The 26980-nt window shown below is 44.5% G+C and overlaps 1 protein-coding gene across 1 annotated transcript in view; it reads right to left on the bottom strand.

Moving 5' to 3' along the window:
* LOC135515717 (apoptotic protease-activating factor 1-like) overlaps window positions 1-26980 on the bottom strand; it is a 51481-nt gene that overhangs the window by 8148 nt on the left and 16353 nt on the right. The window contains exons 17-27 of the mRNA XM_064939409.1: window positions 26746-26898; window positions 24634-24762; window positions 24380-24505; window positions 24089-24208; window positions 23844-23969; window positions 22522-22638; window positions 20526-20651; window positions 19595-19729; window positions 19288-19413; window positions 13854-13979; window positions 12377-12523 (exon numbers count right to left, since the gene is read on the bottom strand). Coding sequence (XP_064795481.1) covers window positions 12377-12523; window positions 13854-13979; window positions 19288-19413; window positions 19595-19729; window positions 20526-20651; window positions 22522-22638; window positions 23844-23969; window positions 24089-24208; window positions 24380-24505; window positions 24634-24762; window positions 26746-26898 — 1431 coding nt within the window. The remainder of the gene's footprint in view (window positions 1-12376; window positions 12524-13853; window positions 13980-19287; window positions 19414-19594; window positions 19730-20525; window positions 20652-22521; window positions 22639-23843; window positions 23970-24088; window positions 24209-24379; window positions 24506-24633; window positions 24763-26745; window positions 26899-26980) is intronic.

The following is a 26980-nucleotide window of genomic DNA, read 5'->3' as shown; positions in this document are numbered from 1 at the left end:
GGCTTGTATACTGAGAGTATGTGTGTGTGTCAGTATGTGAATATGCAGGCTTGTATACTGAGAGTATGTGTGTGTGTCAGTATGTGAATATGCAGGCTTGTATACTGAGAGTATGTGTGTGTGTGTGTGTGTCAGTATGTGAATATACAGGCTTGTATACTGAGAGTATGTGTGTGTGTCAGTATGTGAATATGCAGGCTTGTATACTGAGAGTATGTGTGTGTGTGTGTGAGTATGTTAATATGCAGGCTTGTATACTATGTGTGTGTGTGTGTCAGTATGTTAATATGCAGGCTTGTATAGTGAGAGTATATGTGTGTGTGTGTGTGTGTGTGTGTGTGTGTGTGTGTGTCAGTATGTGTAGAAACAACCGTAACACAGTCCACTGGAATAAACTGGCTGTGACAGGTGCTTCCAGCTTTTGCAGAGCTGAGCAGGTCTGTCTATTGAAGCTGCCCAGGGAAAAACTCAGACTTACATGATAGAAACACTGCCTGCCTGGCCCAGTCACAACACAACAGTGTGTGTGTGTGTGTGTGTGTGAGAGAGAGAGAGATAGTTGGATGGGAGGAGAGAGAGAAATAGGGAAGGAGGGAGAGAGATGGAGAGGCAGGTGTTTATATGTGGGTGAGCAATCTCTCTTAAGCGACCACACTCAGACGAAGTGCCCAGGGATAATGCGTACAGTTCCCTTGCTCTTGTTCAACTCCTACAGGCTCTGGGACAAGGTAGCAACAGGAAAGGAGATGGAGGGAGAGAGAGAACTGTGGGTGAACTAGGTGAATACCAGTACACTGTAGGCCTATATTACAACTGTACACTGATGTACCAAATATGAACACCACCTCCCTCAATGTTGTCCTCAAATCATCAGGACATGGACTCTACAAGGTGCTGAAAGCGTTCCACAGGGATGCTGGCCCATGTTGACTCCAATGCTTCCCACAGTTGTGTCAAGTTGGCTGGATGTCCTTTGGGTGGTGGGCCATTCTTGACACACACGGGAAACTGTGGAGCGTGAAAAACCCAGCAGCGTTGCAGTTCTTGACTCAAACTGGTACGCCTGGCACCTACTACCATAACCCGTTTAAAGGCACTTAAATATCCACCCTCTGAATGGAACACATACACAATCCATGTCTCAATAGTTTCAAGGCTTGAAAATCCTTCTTTAACCTGCCTCCTCCCCTTCATCTACATTGATTGAAGTGGATTTAACAAGAGACATCAATACGCTTTTACCTGTAATCACCTGGTCAGTCTATGGCATGGAAAGAGCATGTTCTTAATGTTTTGTACACTCAGTGTATGTATGTCAATGCCCGTGCGTGCGTGCGTGCGTGCGTGCGTGCGTGCGTGCGTGCGTCAGCACCCAGGACCAAGCGGAGAGAGGGAAACACTGTCTGACGCAACGGCTGCATTATTCAACAAAGGCTCCCACTGAAATATTGATGCACAGTTAATCCTTTTAACTCCTCCATCTCTCTCTCCCCTCCATCTTTCTCTCCCTCTATTGTTCTCTCAGTCTTCCTCGATCTTCCCGTCTCATTCTTTCTTGCCCTCTGTCTGAGTCCTTTTTTTTTACCCTCCCTCTCTCCATCCCTTCCTCTCTCCACCTCTTTCTCAGAAAGGATGGCATTGTCTCAATTTCTATATGAATATGTACTCTCTGTCCTGGCAAGACCGTGTGTGTGTTTCTCTCCTGTCTCCACCTACCTCTACCTTTCCCACTCTTCCCTAACCCTCTACCTTTGTGTCTGCCGGTGCGCGTGTCTGCCGGTCTGTCTGCGTGTGCGTTTCCCTCTCTTCCCTAACGTCAACCCTCTCCTTTCCCGCTCTTCCCCAACCCCTTCCCGCTCTTCCCCAGCCCCTTCCCGCTCTTCCCCAGCCCCTTCCCGCTCTTCCCCAGCCCCTTCCCGCTCTTCCCCAACCCCTTCCCGCTCTTCCCCAGCCCCTTCCCTCTCTTCCCCAACCCCTTCCCTAATCCCTTCCCTCTCTTCCCTAATCCCTTCCCTCTCTTCCCTAATCCCTTCCCTCTCTTCCCTAATCCCTTCCCTCTCTTCCCTAATCCCTTCCCTCTCTTCCCTAATCCCTTCCCTCTCTTCCCTAATCCCTTCCCTCTCTTCCCTAATCCCTTCCCTCTCTTCCCTAATCCCTTCCCTCTCTTCCCTAATCCCTAACTCTCTCCCACATCTTGCCTCTTTCTCTCCATCTCATCCCAGGATGTAAGGTATAAAGTATAACCCCTCTCTCTCCCACAGCCAAAGACAATTAACCCAGAGTTAACGAGAGGAGCATGGTAACAACAGGCTTTGGAGGGATAAATATTTCACTACATCATGTTGTGTTTACGCCATGAGCCTGAGAAGACATATACTATAGCTAGGCCAAACTCAGGGCTGCCAACCAAATGGCACTCTATTCCCTTTATAGTGCACTGCTTAGATAGGGCTCTGGTCAAACGTAGTGTACTCTCAACGGAATAGGGTACCTTCTGGGACATAGCAAAGGCTGAACAAGGCTAGATCACGGCTCTAGCTGAAGAAGAAGACTTTATTAGTTCAAACGAGACAGAAATTAGTCTTCTGCTTTTACCAAACCCCACGAGATCTGTCTGTCTGTTAGAGGCCGGCTGTCTGCACTCCTAAACTACGTCATTTTGTACCTAACATATTATGCTTTATACATTAGAATGTGTGTGTACACGCAAACACACATTAAGTTGGAGAAGCTGGAGCAGAGAGCAGCCAATGAGCAGTTTGGGTGGTCCTTACTCAAGGGAACGGTGACAATAGCTGGCTCTTTCAAAGAGCGAGATGTAGCTTTTGATCTTGGAATCAGAAAAATATGAACACACAAATATAATAACTGTACGGTGTCTGATCGTAATTCTATCCGAAATACACATTTAATTTATACAAAAACACAAGCCTAAAACAAAACCTCAAACAACAAAATCACAAAACACCCACCCCAAAGCCACCACATAGCACAGAACTGTGATTTAAAGTATGTGAAGTGACAGGTAGTGTGCGTGTATTTTATGAGGCATGTCTCTGCGTGGAGTGTGGCATGGCTCTCCTGCAGCTTCTCTGTTGGGAACTATCAGTACGTGGTGTTATGGCTGGGGAGGAACAACAGATCTACACTGACAAGGTTCTCTCCTACTGACTCGCTCCACCATGTCTTATCGGATGACTTCATCCAATCTATTTACCGACATAGACTGTGGTGTAAGAATGCTGTATCTACAAGCATTAGAAAATGCACCATTGTCATGGGAAGGCAACGGAGAGCCTTTTTATTGCTAAACTAGGTGTTTGTGACGTTACATCGGGAGACTTGAACGGACCAATCAATATAATATAAATTTCTCCAATATTGTTAGCCGACTGACTATTAAACATTATTAACAGGGTTTCAGCAAATGAACCAGATATGTACAGATGGATTATTTAGCTTTATGGGGGACACCAATCTCTCTCTAACTCCCACCCTTCCTTCTCTATGTACTCTTTCTTTTCTCCCTTTCCAGGGGAAGGTCATATTAACCTCGACTCCTCTATCTCCCTCCCCTCACTGGCCACCTGGGTCTTGTTAGCATACACTTAACGACCATAACACAGAGCGAGAGAGCGACAGAGAGAGAGAAGCAGAAAGCTCACATATTTTACCCAATTCTTACCCCTGTTACACAGCTTATGATGGAAGGGGAGAGAGATTGAGAGAGGGGTTCCAATGGGGAGATGAAAAGTGAAAGAAAGAGAATGAACACCTGAGAGAAAGGGAGAGGGAGAAACAGACAGAGAGAGAGAGACACACAAAGTGAGCGTGTAAAAGAGTGAGCGAGAGACAGAGGCAGAGAGTGAGAGAGGAGAGATGCCATTAGTAGGAGAGTTCCTATGGGGAACAGAGAGATGGAGAGCAACAACAGCGAGTGTGAAAAGGTGAGATAAGGTTGGATGTCTCCTCTTGGTCTTCAATCACCTAGAGAAGAGAAGTGAGGTCTGACAACACTACCGACAGGCAACTGCCTTCATCTAAACTCCTCACATCCATCTACAGTACTGTGTGTATGTGTCTACGTATGTGTATGTGTGTCTACGTATGTATGTGTGTGTGTACGTGTGTGTCTACGTATGTATGTACGTATGTATGTACGTATGTATGTCTACGTATGTATGTATGTATGTGTGTGTGTCTACGTATGTGTGTGTGTGTCTACGTATGTGTGTGTGTGTCTACGTATGTGTGTGTGTCTACGTGTGTGTGTGTGTGTCTACGTATGTGTGTGTGTGTCTACGTATGTGTGTGTGTGTCTACGTATGTGTGTGTGTCTACGTGTGTGTGTGTGTGTGTGTGTGTGTGTGTCTGTATTTTGAGACGTATGTGTGTGTGTGTGTGTGTGTGTGTGTGTGTGTGTGTGTCTGTATTTTGAGACGTGTGTGTGTGTGTGTGTGTGTGTGTGTGTATATATGTGTGTGTCGGTGCATGATTCATGTGTGAGTACCAAGGGAAATTAATGAAGGTTAAATGAGGATGTTATGAGATCTGGGGATATGTTTGATAAATGTGGGTATATTGAGAAAACAGAACATAAAGTGCCTTCAGAAAGTAGTCATACCTGTTAACTTATTTCACATTTTGTTGTGTTACAGCCGGAATTCAAAATTGATCAAAAATAAATCACTCACCCATGTACACACAATAACCCATAATGACAAAGTGAAAACATGTTTTAAGAAATGTTAGCAAATTTATTGAAAATTAAATACAGACATTTCTAATTTACATAAGTATTCACACCCCTGAGTCAATACTTTGTAGAAGCACCTTTGGCAGCGATTACAGCTGAGAGTCTTTCTGGGTAAGTCTCTAAAAGCTTTCCACTCCTGGATTGTGCAACATTTACCCATTATTCTTTAAAAGATTATTCAAGCTCTGTCAAATTGGTTGTTGATCAATGCTCGACAACCATTTTTCAGGGCTTGCTATAGATTTAAGTCACAGCTGGAACTCGCCATTCAGGAACATTCCCTGTCTCCTTGGGAAGCAACTCCAGTGTAGATTTGGCCTTGTGTTTTAGGTAATTGTCCTGCTGAAAGGTGAATTAAATCTCCCAGTGTCTGGTGGAAAGCAGACTGAACCAGGTTTTGCTTAAGCAGTCATCGACCATGAACCACATCGACAATCTACTGGAAAATCCTTTTCCATCCTTGCAATATGAAGATAAATTATAGATAAAACGGTATCGCTGTCCATCGGCTATTGGACATAAACATTACACAACAAGTCAGAAATCGCAAATTCAACAATGAGTGGTTTGGAAGGAATCAGTAGCTAACTGCAAGCGTTGCAAAGCAATCACCATTTTGCTTCGCCTGCCTGCTATTCGGTGGAGAGGGTGTGTGGTCCAAGTCTGGGTTTAAGGATTTAAATCATCTGTCTGAAATGGTCTCTTTTCCAAGCTTAAAAAGACAGTCACTCGCAACACCATGGGCCAGAAAAGGTTGAATAGATTTGCCATGCTGTCCATCCAGCATGACTTCTTCCGTGTTTAAGACAACTGGTACCTCTGGGGGAAAAAAACTAGCTCAAACTTGGAAAAGACATTTTGAACGGTCATCCAACATAGAATTCCACACCGGGAACTCGGGCCTCTTTCTAGCGCTCCGACCTGAAAGCAGCCACCCTTTGCCTTGATGACACCTTTGCACACTCTTGGCATCCTCTCAACCAGTTTCATGAGGTAGTCACCTGGATTACATTTCAATTAACAGGTGTTCCTTGATAAAAGCTTGTGGAATGTCTTTCGTTCTTAATGCATTTGAGCTAATCAATTGTATTGTGACATGGTAGGGGTGGTATACAGAAGAAAGACCAACAGATGAAGTCAGACGTTTACATACACCGTAGCCAAATAAATTTAAACTAATTTTCACAATTCCTGACATTTAATCCTAGTAGAAATTCAGTCTTAGGTGAGTTAGGATCACCATTTTATTTTAAGAAAGTGAAATGTCTGAATAATAGTAGAGAGAATGATTTATTTCAGCTTTTATTTTTTTTCACCACATTCCTAGTGGGTCAGACGTTTACATTCACTCAATGAGTATTTGGTACCTTTGCCTTTCAATTGTTTAACTTGGGTCAAACATTTCAGGTAGCCTTCCACAAGCTATCCACAATAAGTTGGGTGAATTTTGGCCCATTCCTCTTGAGAGAGCTGGTGTAACTGATTCAGGTTTGTAGGCCACCTTGCTCACACGCACTATTTCAGCTCTACCCGCACATTTTCTATAGGATTGAGGTCAGGGCTTTGTGATGGCCACTCCAATACCTTGAATTTGTTGTCCTTAAGCCATAACTTTGGAAGTATGCTTGGGGTCATTGTCCATTTGGAAGACTCATTTGCGACCAAGCTTTAACTTCCTGACTGATGTCTTGAGATGTTGCTTCAATATACCACATAATTTCCATTCTCATGATGCCATCTATTTTGTGAAGTGCACCAGTCCCTCCGAAGCAAAGTACCCAAACCGTAGTCTGGCTTTTTTATGGCAGTTTTGGAGCAGTGGCTTCTTTGATCGTCATGCCGAACGGCCTTTCAGGTTATGTCGATATAGGACTCGTTTTACTGTGGATATAGATGCTTTTGTACCTGTTTCCTCCAGCATCTTCACAAGGTCCTTCGCTGTTGTTCTGGGATTGATTTGCACTTTTCGCACCAAAGTACATTCATCTCTAGGAGACAGAACGCATCTCCTTCCTGAGTGGTATGATGGCTGTGTGGTCCCATGGTGTTTATACTTGCGTACTATTGTTTGTACAGATGAACGTGGTACCTTCAGGCGTTTGGAAATTGCTCCAACGGATGGACCAGACTTGGAGGTCTACAATGTATCATCTGAGGTCTTGGCTGATTTCTTTTGATTTTCCAATGATGTCAAGCAAAGAGGCGCTGAGTTTGAAGGTAGGCCTTGAAATACATCCACAGGTACACCTCCAATTGGCTCAAATGATGTCAATTAGCCTATCAGAAGCTTCTAAAGCCATGACATTATTTTCTGGAATTTTACAAGCCGTTTAAAAGGCACAGTCAACTTAGTGTATGTAAACTTCTGACCTATTGGAATTGTGATAGTGAATTAAGTGAAATAAATCTGTCTAAACAATTGTTGGAAAAATGACTTGTGTCATGCACAAAGTAGATGTCCTAACCGACTTGCCAAAACTATAGTTTGTTAACAAGAAACGTGTGAAGTGGTTGAAAAACGAGTTTTAATGACTCCAACCTAAGTGTATGTAAACTTCCGACTTCAACTGTATTTGGTAAAAGAACAAGTCCATATAATGGCAAGAACAGCTCAAATAAGCAAAGAGAAAAGACAGTCCATGATTACTTTAAGACAAGATCAGTCAATGCGGAAAATGTTAAGAACTTTGAAAGTTCCCTAAAGTGCAGTCGCAAAACCATCAAGCGCTATTATGAAACTGGGACCACCACAGGAAAGGAAGACCCAGAGTTCTCTCTGTTGCAGACGATAAGTTCATTAGAGAGTTACCAGCCTCAAATTGCAGCCCAAATAAATGCTTCAGAGTTCAAGTAACAGAGACATCTCAACATCAACGGTTCAGAGGAGACCTCAGAGGCCTTCATGGTTGAATTGCTACAAAGAAACCACTACTAAAGGACAACAATAAGAAGAGACTTGCTTGGGCCAAGAAAACGAGCAATGTACATTAGACCGGTGGAAATCTGTAATTTAGTCTGAGACCAAATATGAGATTTTTGGTACCAATCGGCGTGTCTTTGTGAGACGCAGAGTAGGATAACGGATGATCTCCGCATGTGTGGTTCCCACCGTGAAGGATGGAGGAGGATGTGTGATGGTGCTTTGCTGGTGACACAGTCAGTGTTTTATTTAGAATTCAAGACACACTTAACCCGCATGGCTACCACAACATTCTGCAGCGATATGCCATCCCATCTGGTTTGTGCTTAGTGGGACTATCATTTGTTTTTCAACAGGACAATGACCCAACACACCTCAAGGCTTTGTAAGGGCTATTTGACCAAGAAGGAGAGTGATTCTTGGAGAGTGATGGATTGCTGCATCAGATGACCTGGCTTCTACCATCACCCGACCACAACCCAAATGAGATGGTTGGGGATGAGTTGGACCGCAGAGTGAAGGAAAAGCCGCCAGCAAGTGCTCAGCATATGTGGGAACTCCTTCAAAACTGTTGGAAATCATTCCAGGTGAAGCTGGTTGAGAGAATTCCAAGAGTGTGCAAAGCTGTCAATCAAAGCAAAGGGTGGCTATAAAATATATTTTGATTTGTTTAACACTTACATAATTCCATGTGTGTTATTTAATTGTTTTGATGTATTCACAATTATCCTACAAAGTAGAAAATAGTCAAAATAAAGAAAAACTCTGGAATGAGTAGGTGTGTTCTAACTTTTGACTGGTACTGTATTGACTGGTATTGGTCTGTGGTCGCATATCAAATGGTGCACTTTCCCCTATACAGTTGACCAGAGCGAGTTGGGCCCTGATCAAAAGTAGTGCACTAAATAGGGGAATATGGTGCCATTTGGGATATATACTATGTCTCCTCAATCCTAAGGACTAGTGTTGACTTAGCAACAGTGGAGGTGTAGGGGAGAGGAGGAAGATAGGAAGCTTCTGTAAGTATGAGCGCTCTGTGTGAATTACTCGGGGTCTCCTGCTGTGTGTGTGTGTGTGTGTGTGTGTGTGTGTGTGTGTGTGTGTGTGTGTGTGTGCGTGTGTGCGCAGGATGAGCCTCTTCACACATCCCACCTCTACTTGAATCATGGCACTATGACAGATTGTCTCACAGCAACTCATGCTGAATCTGTGAGGTCCCGCTGATTCTCTGAGTGTACCTATGTGCATACCTGTGTCTGCGCATGTCTGCATGTTTGTGTATCTGTGTGTGTCAGACTGTGTGATGTATAGCTGTGCGTCGGGGGCTGTCTCCCTGGTGTAAGACAGGCTGTGTGAGGTATTATCGGGCAGAGAACAGAGGAGTGATGGGGGTCAGTGTGATATTACACCCTCACTCAGAGAGCTGCCTCAAAACACCTGATCACTCCCTGACACACACACACACACACACACAGATGTCCTATCCTGGAGTCTCAGAGGCTTTAAGGAAGCATTGGAACAGCTCCCAGAGGGTCACATACCATGCTGCTTTTAATTACACTACCTGATAATACCTGTTGTATGGACCAGACAGAGATAGACAGAGACAGAGACAGATAAAAGGAGAGTGCATGAAGAGAGAGAGAGACACACAGAGAGAGCAAGACACAGAGAGCGAGAGAGCGCGAGACACAGAGAGAGCGCGAGACACAGAGAGAGAGCGGGACACAGAGAGAGAGCGGGACACAGAGAGAGAGCGGGACACAGAGAGAGAGCGGGACACAGAGAGAGAGCGGGACACAGAGAGAGAGCGGGACACAGAGAGAGAGCGGGACACAGAGAGAGAGACACAGAGCGAGAGCGGGACACAGAGAGAGAGCGGGACACAGAGAGAGAGCGGGACACAGAGAGAGAGAGAGACACGGAGCGAGACACAGAGCGAGACACAGAGCGAGACACAGAGCGAGACACAGAGCGAGACACAGAGCGAGACACAGAGCGAGACACAGAGCGAGACACAGAGCGAGACACAGAGCGAGAGCGAGCGAGACACAGAGAGAGCGAGAGAGAGTGAGAGCAAGACACAGAGAGAGAGAGAAACACAGAGAGAGAGAGAAACACAGAGAGAGAGAGACAGAGAGACAGAGAGAGAGACAGAATCTCCTTTAAATATAACAAGACAGAGATAGTGTGAGTGTTGTGGTGGGAAGTTACTCCAGGAAGCCATAAGGAGGAGACAGATAGGGGTTGACAGACATCAGGGAGACTAGCTTTATTGAATCAACATCACAGCACTACTGATCCCATCAGCACCACTTCTACTGAACACACATGTCTGTAATGATAAGTTCTGCTCACTGTTGGCTGCTTCCTCAAGTTAGTTTTCATACAGCGTGATACAAAATCTACATTTGGAAAGCCATGGTCTTCTTCAGGCAGACAAGGCTACAGTACAAACTAGGCCTTTAACTCAATCTAAACCCCAAATTGTCAGAGCAGAAGGAAGCAAGTTGTCTTCCAAGGCAACCTTGTATGTGGCTTGATTCATGCGTCCTCCACAAAGACAAATTTCACAGTGGGTGCAAGACACTGTGGCTTGTAGGCCTCACCAGGTCTCACACCCACTGTGAAATTTGGTGGAGGATCGGTGATGATCTGGGGGTGCTTCAGCAAGGCTGGAATCGGGCAGATTTGTCTTTGTGAAGGACGCGTGAATGTGGTTGTCCAGGAAGAAAACTTGCTTCCAACTGCTCTGACAATGTTCCCCAACTCTGAGGATTGGTTTTTCCAGCAGGACAATGCTCCATGCCACACAGCCAGGTCAATCATGGTGTGGATGGAGGACCACCAGATCAAGACTCTGTCATGGCCAGCCCAATCTCCAGACCTGAACCCCATTGAAAGCCTCTAGGAACGTGATCAAGAGGAAGATGGATGGTCACAAGCCATCAAACAAAGCCAAACTGCTTGAATTTGTGCGCCAGGAGTGACATAAAGTCACCCAACATCAATGTGAAAGACTGGTGGAGGGCATGCCTGGACGCATGAAAGCGGTGATGGAAAATCAGGGTTATTCCACCAAATATTGATTTCTGAACTCTTCCTAAGTTAAAACACTAGTATTGTGTTGTTTAAACATGAATATGAACTTATTTTCTTTGCATTATTCGAGATTTGACACTGCTTCTTTTTTTGTTATTTTGACCAGTTTCCATTTTCTGCAAATAAATGCTCTAAATGACAATATTTTTAGTTGGAATTTGGGAGAAATGTTGTCAGTAGTTCATAGAATAAAACAAAAATGTTCATTTTACCCAAACACATAAATAGTCAAACCAGAGAAACAGATCATTTTTTGCAGTGGTCTCTTATTTTGTTCCGGCGCTGTATATTTTGTAATCATTTCCAGCTGAAATCTGGATACAGGTTTGATTGAATAAGGCCCACTGTTAATACATACAGATGCAATTAGTCCGTTTTATTTATTCTGTCCCCACGTCTCCCCAGGCTAAATTAGCCATCGTTTAACTATGAATACACAGCTGCCACGGCAATTATTATGACTGACAGCTCACCTCTCACCCACGATAAATCAATCAACGCTCATTACAAGGGATTCACCTCTTCAGCGCAGACAGGCATAATAATCAATCACTGCTCGTTACATCCACACATGCTCAGAGCCATCAAGTCAAGGCGCCTCAGGAGAAAGGAGGGAAGTGTGGAAAGAGGAAGCGATGAAGAGTTATTCTGTCGTTCTACCCCTCTGGATAAGAGCGAGTGTCATCAGGAGGTAATGATGGAATTGGTAGTTAAGTTCTCCATCAGTATCCATGGAGTTGACTCATTAAGTCTAGTAGTTAAGTTCTCCATCAGTATCCATGGAGTTGACTCATTAACACATTTACTGATCACAATGGGCTTAATGACCAGGGGCTCATCAATAGAAACTAGAATATTCCCAATGAAGACAAAAAAAACAAAAAGGCTAGCTAACAACTGCTAGAGAAGTTTGAAATTGACATGCAGTCAATTTATTTTGTGTTTCTTAGATACGTGGCAACCACTGATTCAAACAGACTCTTGAATATCACATAAAAAGAGCCAAGCATGAGAGTTGATGTGTTGAGAAGCATTAGAAATAAAACATCCATCACATTGATCCAATGTATGTTAAAATCACTGGCTTAATATACTTCATACATTTACTAGAGGCTTTTAGAATTCGGAAGAGACAAGCGAGATAAGGAATGTGGCTGTTGAATTTTCCTGAAATCACTCAGGCAAGAAACTCCCTCTCGCTCCACTCACACGCCCATCCACGCCCACCCACGTATGCGAAATGTAATGCCCCCAAGCTTTCTTACACCACAGTAGGTTTATAGTACTCCCAAAGCAATAGTCACAGTGAGAGTGTGAGTGAGATTTCATATCTCATCCTCCTCCAAACTTGATTGGATTGCGGCATGTGTCTGTTACTCCTCTCTGATTACCTCCAGTTTTACAGAAGGATCACCTGGGGGTCAGCCTCAGCTGGGCTCTGATTGGCTTTTTAACCAGGCAGTGATGATGTAATCCCCGGGGGACAAGGGCTCTGGTCGATTGTGCTTCAAACTTCTGTTTGTTCCCATGAGTGTGTGTGTGTGTGTGCGCATCTATTTGTCTTTACATGCTTGTGTGTGTATGTGTGTGTTTCCTACCTGAATGTATCCTCCTGTAGACAGCAGCACAGTGTTGTCAGGGGAGAAGTGCAGGTCGGTCACCCAGCCTCCATGCAGAGAGTCCATGGCGTCCTTGTTGTCACGGGAACAGATCTTAAGCAGAGTACCATCCTTCACGTTCCACAGCTGAGACACGAGACACACATGAGACAAACAAATAAAAAATGAGAGAAATTAATGAGACCTAGTAGTTATAAATGGTGGGGTGGATGACAGCTATGAACTTATTATCAACCTGGTATCTTAGGAACCTTTTGACGAGACAGCCATAAAATATCTAACCCCAACCTGAACTAAAATAACATCAAATATCTCATGTACTGTTCGGGCTACTTTAGTACTTTCTAACATGGCCATCTAGTGACTACCAACCTTAGACATACAGTAGTCTACAGTTAGGTGTGCAATAATCCAGTCCTTGAATGCTACAGTATCTTGTGCTTTTCAACTTTACCTTTCAATCAAAGACTACTTTCACTGATAAAGGTCCATAGAGACATAAAACAACCCTCCATTTTAATACTGGAGTTATGCAACTAACAACCATGAGCCATACTGTCCTGTCTATATAGGACACAGAACATGCTATATTTAACACCTTGCATGATTCACTGAGAATGACTCAAGTGTTTCCATAGAAACAAGAGGGGCATATATTCCACTCTATGTACTGTAATTCAATCTTGTGGTTTAAGTCAGTTTCCTTCTGTTTGGTGCCTAATGAACACAACCCTGGATGATTGACTAGACATGATTGACATGTCATGACATGATTTTAAAGTGACAGTTCACTCCAAAATATAAGTTTGTCAGTTGTTTTAGAGCCTGGGAAGAGGCATGAGATGTGGACTCGTCAACATTAGATCACTTTTCAGGTTCTAAAACTTTGGAGTGTAGTCCAAATGTACTAGTCAGACAGTCAGTCAGGGATAGTTTGTGGAAAGCAGCTGGTAGAAGAACAATGTGATTGTAGAACAGACCGGTCCCTCTGTCACGCTCTCATTTCTTCAGGCCCTAGTCTGTCCCGCTCTTTCACTCTCCCTGTTCTTCTCTTTAATTGATCTTATTTTCCGTCATCCCCTCTTGCCCACTCTCATTTCTTCTCTTACCCCACTTTCCCTTCATTTCCATCATCCCTCTCCCTCTCTCTCCTTCTCTAGGATCTATGCAGATGCCAGAGCCTTAGGGATTCAATCTGACTGTCTTCTACTTCCTCCGCCTTCCTTCCTTCCTCTTCATCCCCCCTGCACACCTGTTCCACATCCTGCTCTCCGTCTCTTTAGAGGTGCAGCACTTCGCTCTATTTTTCTATTGCTCCTTCCTCCACTCATGTGCTCACTCCTTCACTTACCCCTCAACTTCCCTCCTTCTAATGCTCCTTCACTCACCCCTTCCTTCCTTCCTCCCTCCTCCTTTACTCACTCACCCCCCCTTCCATCCCTCTATCCCTACCCACCCGTATCTCTCCGTTGTCGTCGCCGGTTGCTAGGCGCCGGCCGTCCCAAGAGAAGCGGCAGCTGCGGACACAGTCCTGGTGGCCGTTCAACAGGCGCACGCACTCCCACAATGCACTGCTCCACACCTGAGGGCCAATGAGAGGAGAAACAGGAGGTCAGAGGTTACAAAAGTTTGTCGAAAATAAAACATTTTCAAATATGTTCTTTTGCACATGCCATAGCAATTTTGGTTAGGCCACTTCTATATGCAGAGTGCCTTGGTTAATTAAATTGAATAATTTCCTTTTCCCCTGAAGCCCTGTCTATTGTTTCTCTATGCTGCTAGTCGGGTAGCTCAACTCACTGATAATGAAGCCTGGCATCAATTAAAGCCTCCCGGCTGCTCTTTGATAGATGATACTGCCCATACCATAATGCTATTTTTACATTTTATTACCCCATCCACCACCGCCCCTCTTCGGAGGACAAATTTATATATATTTTTTTTTTTACAGCTTTTCTGCTACATATACATACATGGTACTTTTATATAAAGCAATCACATAACAATAATACATTACCAAACAACGTAAACAACGTATTATTACCAATTATTACCAACCTATCACCATAGACCTCAGCTCCTTAATCCCACCCCCCAGCCACTCTCAGCCCATCCCACCTATCACCATAGACCACCCCTCAGCCCATCCCACCTATCACCATAGACCACCCCTCAGCCCATCCCACCTATCACCATAGACCACCCCTCAGCCACTCTCAGCCAATCCCACCTATCACCATAAACCACCGTCGTTTGGTTTCCATCTACCAGATATTTTTCAATTTTACTGCGATGTATTACATCATTGTTTTACCTTTCTAAATCGTAAAGTATCCACAGATTGTGAGCTGAAGATGAAAACCTTTCCTACTAGTATTATATGATTTAATGACCGACTATGGCTTTCTAAATTGCCCAACACTGCTATTTGCAAGGTTAATGTTGTGATTTTTTAACCAGTCCTGAACCTGTGACCAGAAACGAGCTACATAGGTGAAATACCAGAATAAATGATCTAGTGATTATGTCTTTTCGCAGCAAAATCTACAGAGCTGAGGTTGTTGTATGCCCCATTTGGCAAGAATTTATATAATTATTTAAATTGAAAAGCTCTGTGTGTTGCATCAAGTGTTGTTTTTTGTACCTGTTCATAAACAATGTGCCATGGAATCGGTCTGTCATTTACATCCTGTATGGCACAGCTGTCAACATTTTTGTCCTCAGATGAAAATGGGTATATTTTTCTATTTACGCCAATTCCTTTTCAGCCAATTTGTATCTTTAATATATGGCAGGCAAACAAGTTCCCTACCTTCTCCACTTGCCTCCTCCATTGTGGTAGTGCTGCAATCAGTTGGTTGTAAATTAGGATTGAGCAGATATTCCTATATATTTTCGATAGCTGCATGTGACATAACTCCATTTCTAGTCATATCATTCATAAATATAATACCATTAAAAATAATAATCCATAAAGAATGTGTTTTTTTATTAAATCAGTATATTTGAGTTTAACCATAACATTTGTTGTATCTTTTCTGGAGGATAAAACTGAAATTGTAACCAGCTTTGCATGTCTTGTTTAAGAAAGGGCGACACTTTAAACAAAATGTACTGTTCAATTAGTTGGAAATGAGAAGTTGTAATCTGTATGAAGACGCTATTTTTTAACAAAGGATGAGCCTTTCTTAATAATCTATTGGAGAAACATTTTGGGTTTAAGTATAATTTATGCACGAGTGATGCTTTTAGTGAGGTTTAAAAATGTCATATTTAATAATTTTAGCCCCCCAAACTCATTATATAAATAGGCACGTTTAAATTGTCTGGCTTAGCATTCCAAATAAAATGAAATATTTTTTGCTCATATGATTTAAAAAACGAGTCGTTTGGAGTAGGCGGTGCCATTAGTAAGTAAACTGTGATAGGACCAAAGTGTTAATGTGATTTTTCCAGAAATAGACAAGTATTTACCTCTCCATGGTTACAGAATCATATCTATTTTTTCTAACTTTCTTTTGAAATTAATTGTGGTAATTTCATTTATATTTTTTGAGATGTGAATACGAAGTAGGTCTACTTCACCATCCGCCCATTTTATTGGTAAACTACAAGGTAGTGTAAACATATTTTAATTTAATCCCATCTGTATGTAAAGTACATCTGATTGTTGGGTTCTTGTTCATGGTACTGAGGGAGAGAGGGTAACGTTTATGTTCTGTTAGGACGTGTTATTGTTAGACGTCATGGTATCCTATGGGAAGGAGAAGGGCCACAGTCTGGTTTCAGTTGTTGGGTTGTAATTTGAAATAATTGCTACACCAGAAGTGAATGGTTATCTGTAGGAGGAATGTATATGGTGGGGTCAATTAAAGTTGGATATGAGGTAGGGGCTTGGACTGTTACTGAGTAAGGGAAAGGCAATCACATGGTTGTGGTCACTGATAAGGGTGGAGAGCTGTGGATTAGTGAGGAATCGGGGCCCAGGTCAGGTCACATTAAGGGAGAAGGAACAGTTTATTACCAACATCACTTACCTTCCTACCTACCATTAAATATGTAATGTTTAAAGAAAGGGAGGAGACCTTCTAAAGTGGGGAATATATATACACTTGTGCTGGTGGGAACATGTCTTTGTCTGTTCAGCTATCTGACCCGTTTCGGTGAATAAACTTGGTTTTAGCTTTTCCTAGTTTTAACTCTGTTTATTTAGAACCTAACATAATAAAGAATACTCTGTTTATTACAAGAACACAATGTTCTTAGCAAATTGTCTCTGCCTTTGTCTGTCCATCTCTCTCCCTCTTTTGCACTCTCTTTCATGCTTGGAGAGAACATCACATGGTAGATGATTAAAAAGTGATTATTTGGCACAACGTCTTGTAGTCATCTGAAGGTCAATAGACAGAGGGAGGAAGGGAGAGAGAAAGGAACAGAGGAGAGAGACGAGTGGAACAAAAAAACCTTCAGTCTTTTATTCTATCAGACAAAGACGATCAGACTCAGGGTTCGGCTTTGACCTATGATAGCAGACAGAACAAGACAGTGGGTGTATGTGTGTATACAGTGGCTTACGAAAGTATTGGCATTTTTCCTATTTTGTTGCCTTACACCCTGGAATTAAAATAGATTTTGGGCGGGGGTGGGGGGTTGTATCATTTGATTTACACAACATGCCTACCACTTTGAAGATGCAAAATATTTTTTCTTGTGAAACAAACAAGAAATAAGACAAAAAAACGTAACATTTGAGCGGGCATAACTATTGGGATTTTCGACCATTCTTCAAGGCAAAACAGCTCCAGCTCCTTCAAGTTGGATGGGTTCTGATGGTGTACAGCAATCTTTAAGTCATACCACAGATCCTCAATTGGATTGAAGTCTGGGCTTTGACTAGGCCATTCCAGGACATTTAAATGTTCCCCCTTAAACCACTCAAGTGTTGCTTTAGCAGTATGCTTAGGGTCATTGTCCTGTTGCAAGGTGAACCTCCGTCCCAATCTCAAATCTCTGGAAGACAAACAGGTTTCCCCTCAATAATTTCCCTGTATTTAGCGCCATCCATCATTCCTTCAATTCTGACCAGTTTCCCAGTCCTTGCCGATGACAAACATCCCCACAGCATGATGCTGCCACCACCATGCTTCACTGTGGGGATGGTGTCCTTGGGGTGATGTGAGGTGTTGGGTTTGCGCCAGACATAACAGTTTACTTGATGGCCAAAATGCTCAATTTTAGTCTCATCTGACCAGAGTACCTTCTTCCATATGTTTGGGGAGTCTCCCACATGCCTTTTGGCGAACACAAAACACATTTTTTTCTGGCCACACGTCCGTAAAGCCCAGCTCTGTGAAGTGTAAGTCTTAAAATGGTCCTATGGACAAATACTCCAATCTCCGCTGTGGAGCTTTGCAGCTCCTTCAGAGTTATCTTTGGTTTCTTTGTTGCCGCTCTGATTAATGCCCTCCTTGCCTGGTCCGTGAGTTTTGGTGGGCGGCCCTCTCTTGGCAGGTTTGATGTGATACCATGCCATATGCTTTCCATTTTTTACTTTTAATAATGGATTTAAATGGTGCTCCATGGGACGTTCAAAGTTTTTTATTTTTTATAACCGAACCCTGATCTGTACTTCTCCACAACTTTGTCCCTGACCTGTTTGGAGAGCTCCTTGGTCTTCATAGTGCTGCTTGCTTGGTGGTAGCCCTTGCTTAGTGGTGTTGCAGACTCTGGGGCCTTTCAGAACAGGTGTATATATACACTGAGATCATGTGACACTTAAATAAAGTCCACCTGTGTGCAATCTAACTAATTATGTGACTTCTGAAGGTAATTGGTTGCACCCAATCTTATTTAGGGGCTTCATAGCAAAGGGGGTGAATACATATGCACACACCACTTTTCAGTTGTTTTTTGTTTGTTACTTCACCAATTTTGACTATTTTATGTATGTCCATTACATGAAATAAAAATAAAAATTCCCTTAAATTACAGGTTATAATGCAACAAAATAGGATAAAAACACACACACACCTCAGTAGACACACCAGAAACATGCAATCCTCCAATGCATATTTGGATGCTGACAAATAGACATTTCCACAGTGAGTGACCAACTCAATGATCCTGTGACTGACAGAAGACAGAGGGGGAAACAAGGATAGAAAATAGAAGAAAGAGGGAACAACACACACTGATGGAGAGAACGAGGAAGGTCGATCGAGGGCAAAAACACAGTAAGGTGACAGAGTGAAAACCTAGTCAAGAGGAGAGATCCTCTCCCAACCTACAGTGTCAAAGTCAACCGCAGAGCAGCAGCCTGCTCTCTCTCACAAACACGCACACACAGGTAATGCTAGGTAGGAGGAGAGGAGAGGGCCTGCGGTACGGTCTGTAGGTTGCAGTCAGACTTAATGACCGCTGCAGAGACAGGGAGGCGAGTGGGCGGCTTGACCGCTGGAGGGCCAGGGAGGCGAGTGGGCGGCTTGACCGCTGGAGGGCCAGGGAGGCGAGTGGGCGGCTTGACCGCTGGAGGGCCAGGGAAGCGAGTGGGCGGCTTGACCGCTGGAGGGCCAGGGAAGCGAGTGGGCGGCTTGACCGCTGGAGGGCCAGGGAAGCGAGTGGGCGGCTTGACCGCTGGAGGGCCAGGGAAGCGAGTGGGCGGCTTGACCGCTGGAGGAACAGGGAAGCGAGTGGGCGGCTTGACCTCTGGCTAAGTTAGCGACCGCTAACATGTCCACCCCAAGCTACCAATGACCTTTAGTTGACCGCATAATAATGTACACTATACACACGGTTCTGAAAGGATCATGATATAGACAACATGTCTGTCTCACATAGATCTAAGAATTTAGGCTGGGTTCTGTCACATACTGATGACACGTGTGTGTTACCTTGGCAGTCTTGTCAGCGGAGGTGGTGGCGAAGAGCTGTCCGTCAGGAGACACGTCACAGGCTAGCACCGCCCCCTGGTGACACACTAGATCCTGGAGCCGTTCACCACTAGACATGTCCCACACCTGGGGGGAGGGAGCGAGAGGGGGAGACGCTTTCGGTGTCACCTCCCTCGAGTAAATATCCTTCAGTTCATGTAAGTGCACGCTGATTGTAACTTGTTGCTTTTAGCAGGTTTTGCATGCATGCGTGTGTGTTTCTAAGTCTTACTGTCTGTCTGGTACTGCATATGTGTGCTTGTATTACCTTGATGGTGCCGTCAAAGGACCAGCTGAGGAGATGTGTCTCTGAGGAGGGTGAGGTGGTGAGCAGAGAGAAGCATCTGACCTGCTCCTTGTGGCCCTCCAGAACCACACACTCACCTGTCCTCCACCTCCACACCTACGGGGGGGGGGGGCAGAGAGAGAGAGCGAGATAAAGCGCGAGAAAGAGAACGAGAGTGATCACCTTCTGGTACTGGAGTGGGTAAAAGTTGCACCTCAACCAGGGATTTAGCACAGCCACAGTTATGGAGGGTAAGCTGATCCTGGATATGTGCCCAGAATGGGAGTATTCACCTGCTAGGAGGGAATGGGCACTGGGCAGAATATTGGCCTCTATGCAAATATCTCAGACAATGATTGACATATCAAACTCTCACCACTCCAGAAGTCAGTGGTCAGAGTAACAGCTATGTTTTCTATATAGAGCTATTCACATTCCCTGTAGGTGAACATTACCTCAAAGTGAATCTATCCACCAAATATTCCCTTTTCAGCGAAGCTACTCAAACATTATTCATATGAACAGGAGACGGTCCATGGACAGTAAGGGACTAAACAGGAGACTAAACAGGAGACTAAACAGGAGAATACAGAGTAAGATGAATACAAAGTGAGGCTGTGCTGTTCTGATTTGCAGCAAGGTGGTGCTCTGGATAGTGTGTGTACTTCTGATAGGCAGATAGGTCTAGCAGTGGACAGGCTGTCCTAAAAACAGAGGAGAGGAGATGAGAGAGACAGAGGAGATGAGAGGATATGTTCAGTGAGCTGGAACTGTAGAGGAGAGCTGTTAGGGGTGACAGAGCGGAACAGTCCGAAAACATCAGACACACGCAGACACACAGGGAGGGAAATAACAAACCACAGAAGAGAAGAAGAGAAGAAAGAAGGATAAGGAAGAAAGAGAAGGGCCCCACCCGTATGGTGGTGTCCTCAGAGGAGGTGATGAGTGTGTGTCCCTCCGGGGTGAACTGGCAGTGGAGAACTGCCCTGGTGTGACCCTGAAGAGTGGCTAGAGAGGTCCCCGACGGCACCTCCAACACCTGGGGAGAGAGAGGGAGGGAGGAGAAGGGAGAGAGACAGATGATTCCATGTCAATCCTTTATTACTGTGTCAAAAGAGCAAAAACAATCTATTAAAATCATGAGTTGACACACATCCCAAGAAGTTGGAGAGGGGTTGACTAACAGAATAGCAAACTTAGAAAACATTTAATAAGATAGTCACACACTTTATTTAGCTCCCAAAAGTGTAAAAACATGCAACTGCTCAAGTGAGATGGAAAACAGGAGACGGAAAGAAGAGGGAACACAGAGATGTTTAGAGGGGAAACCTGGGAGGATAAATTGATAACCTTCTGACTGTCTATGGGTAAGCCTAGACCAAAACTAGTAAAAGATAAAGATGTGGAGCAAAATAAAAATAATTAAAATATATTAGACTAAAAAAGGAGACCAAAGTAATGCGTTTGGGTTGACAGTGATAAGCTCATCAAAAAGGACATGTTTTAAATATTACCGGGCTCTGCGTGCGATTGATCAGCCCATTAGCAGAGTGGATCTGCCCTGACTGCTTTGTGCGAGGGTCTGACAGACAACACTGCCACAGCAGGAAAAAAAACAGCTCTGATGCCCAAAGAACTGGCTTCAAGTTACAAAACCCCTTTAATCTTATAAAGGGAGACAACGGAAACTCGGACAACCTAGAGTACATTGAGGTCCTAACTGTCTTAGAAACTTCCTGCGCCATCTTTGATAACTTGACTGAGTAGTTGGACTAAAATTTTAAGGCTGAATTCTGTTGACATTGAACTATTGTAACTTGCAAACTTAAGCTATTAAACTTAAGTTATTCATTAAGATGGTAAGATTTAGAAACAATAAGGGCCATACTTCAAGTCTTAATATTATCGCAAATTAATTCAACCCAATTAACCCTCCTGGTACGATATCTGTAGTGTAAACCAATAAACCAAAAGGCAAAGAAACACACAAGCTCATAACTTTAGACAAAAAATGACTATACATGCATGCAAGCAAGCACACACACACACACAGACACTCACTGCAAGGTGAAATCTCAATCTAGGATTCACCTTGTACTAAAATATTTAAACCTCTCAAATAAAACCCTACTTCAAACACACGCGTGAGAAGGCTAGCCGCAGGGCATGCCAACCAGAGGACGCTCTGCGATGCTGCTGGGAAACGGGTTTCAAAAGGTTGCCAGCTTTACCTCAAGGTTTGGGAATGAGGCAGCAGGGAGGGTGCTCAGGGCGATATGGGAGAAAAGTAGAGTAAAACGTGTTAGCGTTAGGAATACTAGTTTGGCTTATGACGCTTAGGAATAAACAGATCAACGAAAGCAGCACAGATCTGATCTGAGAGCAGTGGTCATCGGAGCACCTTACGATGAGCAGGTTAACATGTACTGATCCCTGATCTGTTTTCATCCACATCTGCTGCCTCCCTAGTGTAATACTGCATACAGAAAGATATGCTGTGACATGCACCTTAAACTCCATTTGAACAATAGATCACTCCACAGTACTGGAGCTATCCCTCACCCTAACACTGATCACAATCCCTTTGAGAAGGTCAAGGAACACACACACACACACACACCTAAAAATACTATTTAAAAAGATCAGGACTTGATTGAGCCTGGTGCACACCCTGACCATCTAGGCAGACTAAAGCAAAGTATTTATGATATTATTGAAATCAGATCCAAGCACACAGTGGAGGCTGATGAGGGGAGGACGGCTCATAGTAATGGCTGGACTGGTATTAATCACATAGAAACCATGTGTTCGATACAATTCCATTGACTCCATTCCAGCAATTATTATGAGCCGTCCTCCCCTCAGCAGCCTCTACTGACGTGCACACATGCCATATCACACTACCATACCTGCACACTGCCTGTTTCTAGCCCTAGCGCCAGCAACAAGCCCCTGTGAGGGGTCAGCCGCTGTAGAGTCCTCCATCCAATGGTCCTCAGTACCTGCCTAACTGTCTTCCCTCCTGCCTGGGGTAGAACACACTCTCTTCAACACTCCTGTCCCTCTCTTCTTTTCCTTCTTAATAGAAAAACAGCATGTCATTTCAGAGGAGAGAACCGAGCCAATCAGAGGAGAGAACCGAGCCAATCAAAGTGGCAATTACGGCCCAGAAAGAAGACTAGAAGGCATGCGTCAAACTGAGTCAATGACAACGAGGGCATTGCTTTGTGAGTTCATTAGAGTTCTGGTCAATTTGTACCTCTCTGCTCTAATAGCAGTGGCTCTGATGTGGAGAGAAAGAGAGAGCAGGCAGAGACACAGAGAGAGAAAGAGCGAGAGAGCTAGAGGGGGGGAGAGAGAGAGCTAGAGAGAGCGAGTGCGAGAGAGCGCAAGACCTAGAGAGTGCTAGCGAGAGAGCGAGAGAGAGAGAGAGAGAGAGAGTGCGAGAGAGCACAAGAGCTAGAGGGAGCAAGAGAGAGTGCGAGAGAGCAAGAGTTAGAGGGAGAGTGCGAGCGAGAGCGGGGGGCAGACTACTGCAGCAGCGGACCTGGAAGGAAACAAAGCAGCAGCTCCCTGTGGTGGAAATGAGAGGAATTAGATGGAATGGAACAGATGTAAAGACCAACACAAGTATCCTCACAGTGAAACCAACATTTCCATGGTATGCCCACTTTTCACATGTTAAGGGAGGGAGGGAGACAGAGAGCTGGGTACCGTACAGTAGGACTGAGACAGGGTTGACAGGCCAGACAGAGGTTTCCAGCACAATGTCACCAGCCATTACTGGATGTGAGAAACACCTCCTCCAGCAAGGTGAACATGAATTTTACACACACACACACACACACCACACCACTTCGACCAAGCATAGGCAGACCACAGTAGTCACAATGCTACTAGAACAGCACCAGTGGAAAGACTGTCAAACTTAGTTTTGGTGCAACATTGTGTACAGCTTTACCTTCAAAATGTATCTTCCTGCCTTTCCTACAGCTCAGTTGGTCTTTATCAAGTTTGGCAGTGACACAATCTTCTCCAGCCAAAAAGCCTTTTACATTTCTGGCACTTTTCCCTCATAGCACCTGCACTTTTGTCAAGTTAAGCATAAATTATACGTAAGCATTTTCCTACTTTTGTGTCCTTGAAGATTTTTGTTTTCTGATATGTGTGTGAGGGTAAAAGTGTGTGTATATGTGAGCGTACCTGTACCTGTGTGTGTGTGTGTGTGTACCTGTATCGTCCCATCCTCTCGTCCCAGCCCCACGGCTGAGGTCTGTGAGCAGATCGCAGTGCAGCGGATACGAGACTCCTGGTTCTCTGACTGGAACATCACCGCTCCGGTCCTCCCATTCCTCACCTGACACACACACACACGCACGCCAGCCTGCTGGGTTAACACCTGTCACATCTGTAAGGCGTCATTGTGTGTGTGTGTGTGTGTGTGTGTGTGTGTGTGTGAGAGTCCAGCCCTCTCACCTGCAGTCTGTTGCGGTTGTCGGCGGCGACCACAGTAATGTCATCGTTGTTAAAGAGCACGTCAGAGTCCCTCTTCAGACAGACAGCCGAGGAGGTGTGGACTTTATTAGTCTCCCACACCTGACACACACAACAAAGGCATTACATTTTTTATGCCATTAAAAAGGTTAAATGGTTAAGTACAATATGTCACGAGAAGGGTTAACTGATGAAGACAGATTGGACAAATTATTGACAGACAGACGGCAGACGCACACACACACACACACACACACACACACACACACTTACCCTGACGGTCTGGTCGTCAGAACAGGAGAGCAGTAGAGATCCGTCAGGGGAGAACTGGACTCCATGGACCCAGCTCAGATGACCACTACAGTCAGCCATCTTCTTACTGGTCTCTATGTCCCACAGCTGGAGGGAAGAGACGTATGATGTCATATCCTGCCGTATGATGGTGTAGTAGTTTGATAGGGCTATAGCCACCACGTGTGTACCTACATGGCACAGTGTAATAGTCAACAGCCTGTGTGTGTGTGTACCTCCACAGCATAGTGTGACAGTGCGATGGCCACCAGGTTGCTGCTGGGGCAGGCGTGACAGTACTGCACCGTGCTCAGACGACTGGTCCGGATCTCCAACAACATGGCCGCCGTCTCTACATCAAACACCTGGGAACAGCAGGAGGGATCTGTCACTCCACCATAGTTATAGCTGGTGATCGCTCTCTAGTGCAACTGCCAATATGTGGGGCACAAAATGGCTTCCATGCATAAGCTAGTGATAACTTTCTAGACATGTAGAGATCTAATTGTAAGTTGCTCTGGAGTCTTTGCTAAATGACTCAAATGTAATGTGAACTGTAAAGGACATGACAGGATGGGATTAGATGGAAGCAACATGGTAATAGCCTGATAAGCTGCGAAGTGAAGAGTCTCAACTGCAGGTTATGTTTTCAGAAATTTTTCTGACTTTGCAGCTGTCCCATCTAGCGGGAACCACAGTTCTGCCTCCAGGGCAAGACTCATGACAATACATGTCAACCTGTATCTTAACCATGGATGATGATGATTTCCATATCTTCTAACTTGGCAAAGTGTGTGATTGTGAAGGGAAAGCAGTCCGAAGAAAAGAAAGGGAAAGAGACGGAGAGAAAACAGAGATTCAGGTGGAAAACAAAAGAGTTCCAACTGCTGTTTCTATGTGCCATAATTGTTTTTCAAGTCCATCAAGCTATCTACACTTCTGTCAATACTAGCCTACAAACTGACAACTCTGACATTCAACGCCACTCTGACATTCAACGCCACTCTGATTCCTGGAGTGGAGACAACAGACACGGACACAGAGACCTTTACATTTCCCAGGAGTGGGACGGCTTCATTCTCAGTCAGAACACACGCTTCTACCCTCTGATGGACAGACAGGCCCAAATACCAAAACATGAAAGACAAGTTGTCCAGGGCATTCTCATTGCTTCACAGACAGATTGCTCTAGGAGCAGTTGCAAGACAAGAACATACCGCTAAACACAAATATATTGACAGAATTTGACAGATAGGCTAAGCAGTGCATCGACATGGTTTACAACACATTGAGAACACCTGCTCTTTCCATTACAGACTGACCAGGTGAATCCAGGTGAAAGCTTATTGATGATCCACTTCAAATCAGTGTAGATGAAAGGGAAGAGACAGGTTAAAAATCCTTCTTTAAGCCTTGAGACAATTGAGAAATGGATTGTGTACGTGTGCCATTCAGAGGGTGAATGGACAAGACAAAAGATTTAAGTGCCTTTGATCAGGGTATGGTAGTAGGTGCCAGGCACACAGGTTTGTGACAAAAACTACAACACTGCTGGGTTTATCACAGTTTTATCACGAACGGTCCACCACCCAAAGGACATCCAGCCAACTTGACACAACTGTGGGACACATTGGAGTCAACATGCCAGCCCAGGACCTTCACATCCGGCTTCTTCACCTGCAGGATCGTCTGAGACCAGCCACCCGGACAGCTGATGAAACTGTGGGTTTGCACAACTGAAGAATTTCTGCACAAACTGTCAGAAACCGTCTCAGGGAAGCTCATCTGCATGCTAGTTGTCCACAGCCACAACATTCCACAGGCCAATATCAACAGCCTGATCAATTCTATGCAAAGGAGATGTCACACTGCATGAGGCAAATGTGAGGCAAATGGTGGTCACAACAGATACCGACTGGTTTTCTAATCCACGGCCCAACTTTAAAAATAAAAAATACAAATTTGAAGGTATCTGTGACCAACAGATGCATATCTGTATTCCCAGTCATGTGAAATCCCTAGATTAGGGCCTAATGAATTTATTTCAATTGACTGATTTCCTTTTATGAACTGTAACTCAGCAAAATCTTAGAAATTGTTGCATGTTGGGTTTCTATTTTTGTTCAGTGTAGTGTTAGCCATAGCAAGTTACAAGTTAAGTTACAAGTTAAGTTCAGCCAGCTCCTACTCTGATGCAACATGCTAAACAAATCTGGTCCGAGTCATGGAGCTCCGCCAGGGGACCACCCCTCAGTCCCTGTGCCCACGCCACGGCCCCATGCCAGCCTGACGGAGCAGAGCAGAGGCTTACTCACTCAGCAGGGGAGGGCTGGCTCTTCAACACTCACAAAGACTGCGTTCCTGGCAGCACAGATGATGGTCCTGCCGCCTGCTGACCAGGTGCTGCACTTCACCATGACCTCCGTCTGCTCTCTCTGCTCCGGGAACATGTCCGCCACGTCTATGGACTTCCATTCATTAGCCGAGGACACCTCCCACAGCTGAAACACACATGCAAGCACACAGGTAGGCACGCACACATGCATGTACAGAAACACATACACAGGTACGTACAATTAATGT

The sequence above is a fragment of the Oncorhynchus masou genome, chromosome 27 (genome assembly GCF_036934945.1).
Source record: "Oncorhynchus masou masou isolate Uvic2021 chromosome 27, UVic_Omas_1.1, whole genome shotgun sequence".
NCBI lineage: Eukaryota > Metazoa > Chordata > Actinopteri > Salmoniformes > Salmonidae > Oncorhynchus > Oncorhynchus masou.
Note: the sequence above shows the minus strand (reverse complement) of the source record. Positions and strands in the feature narration are given on the sequence as shown.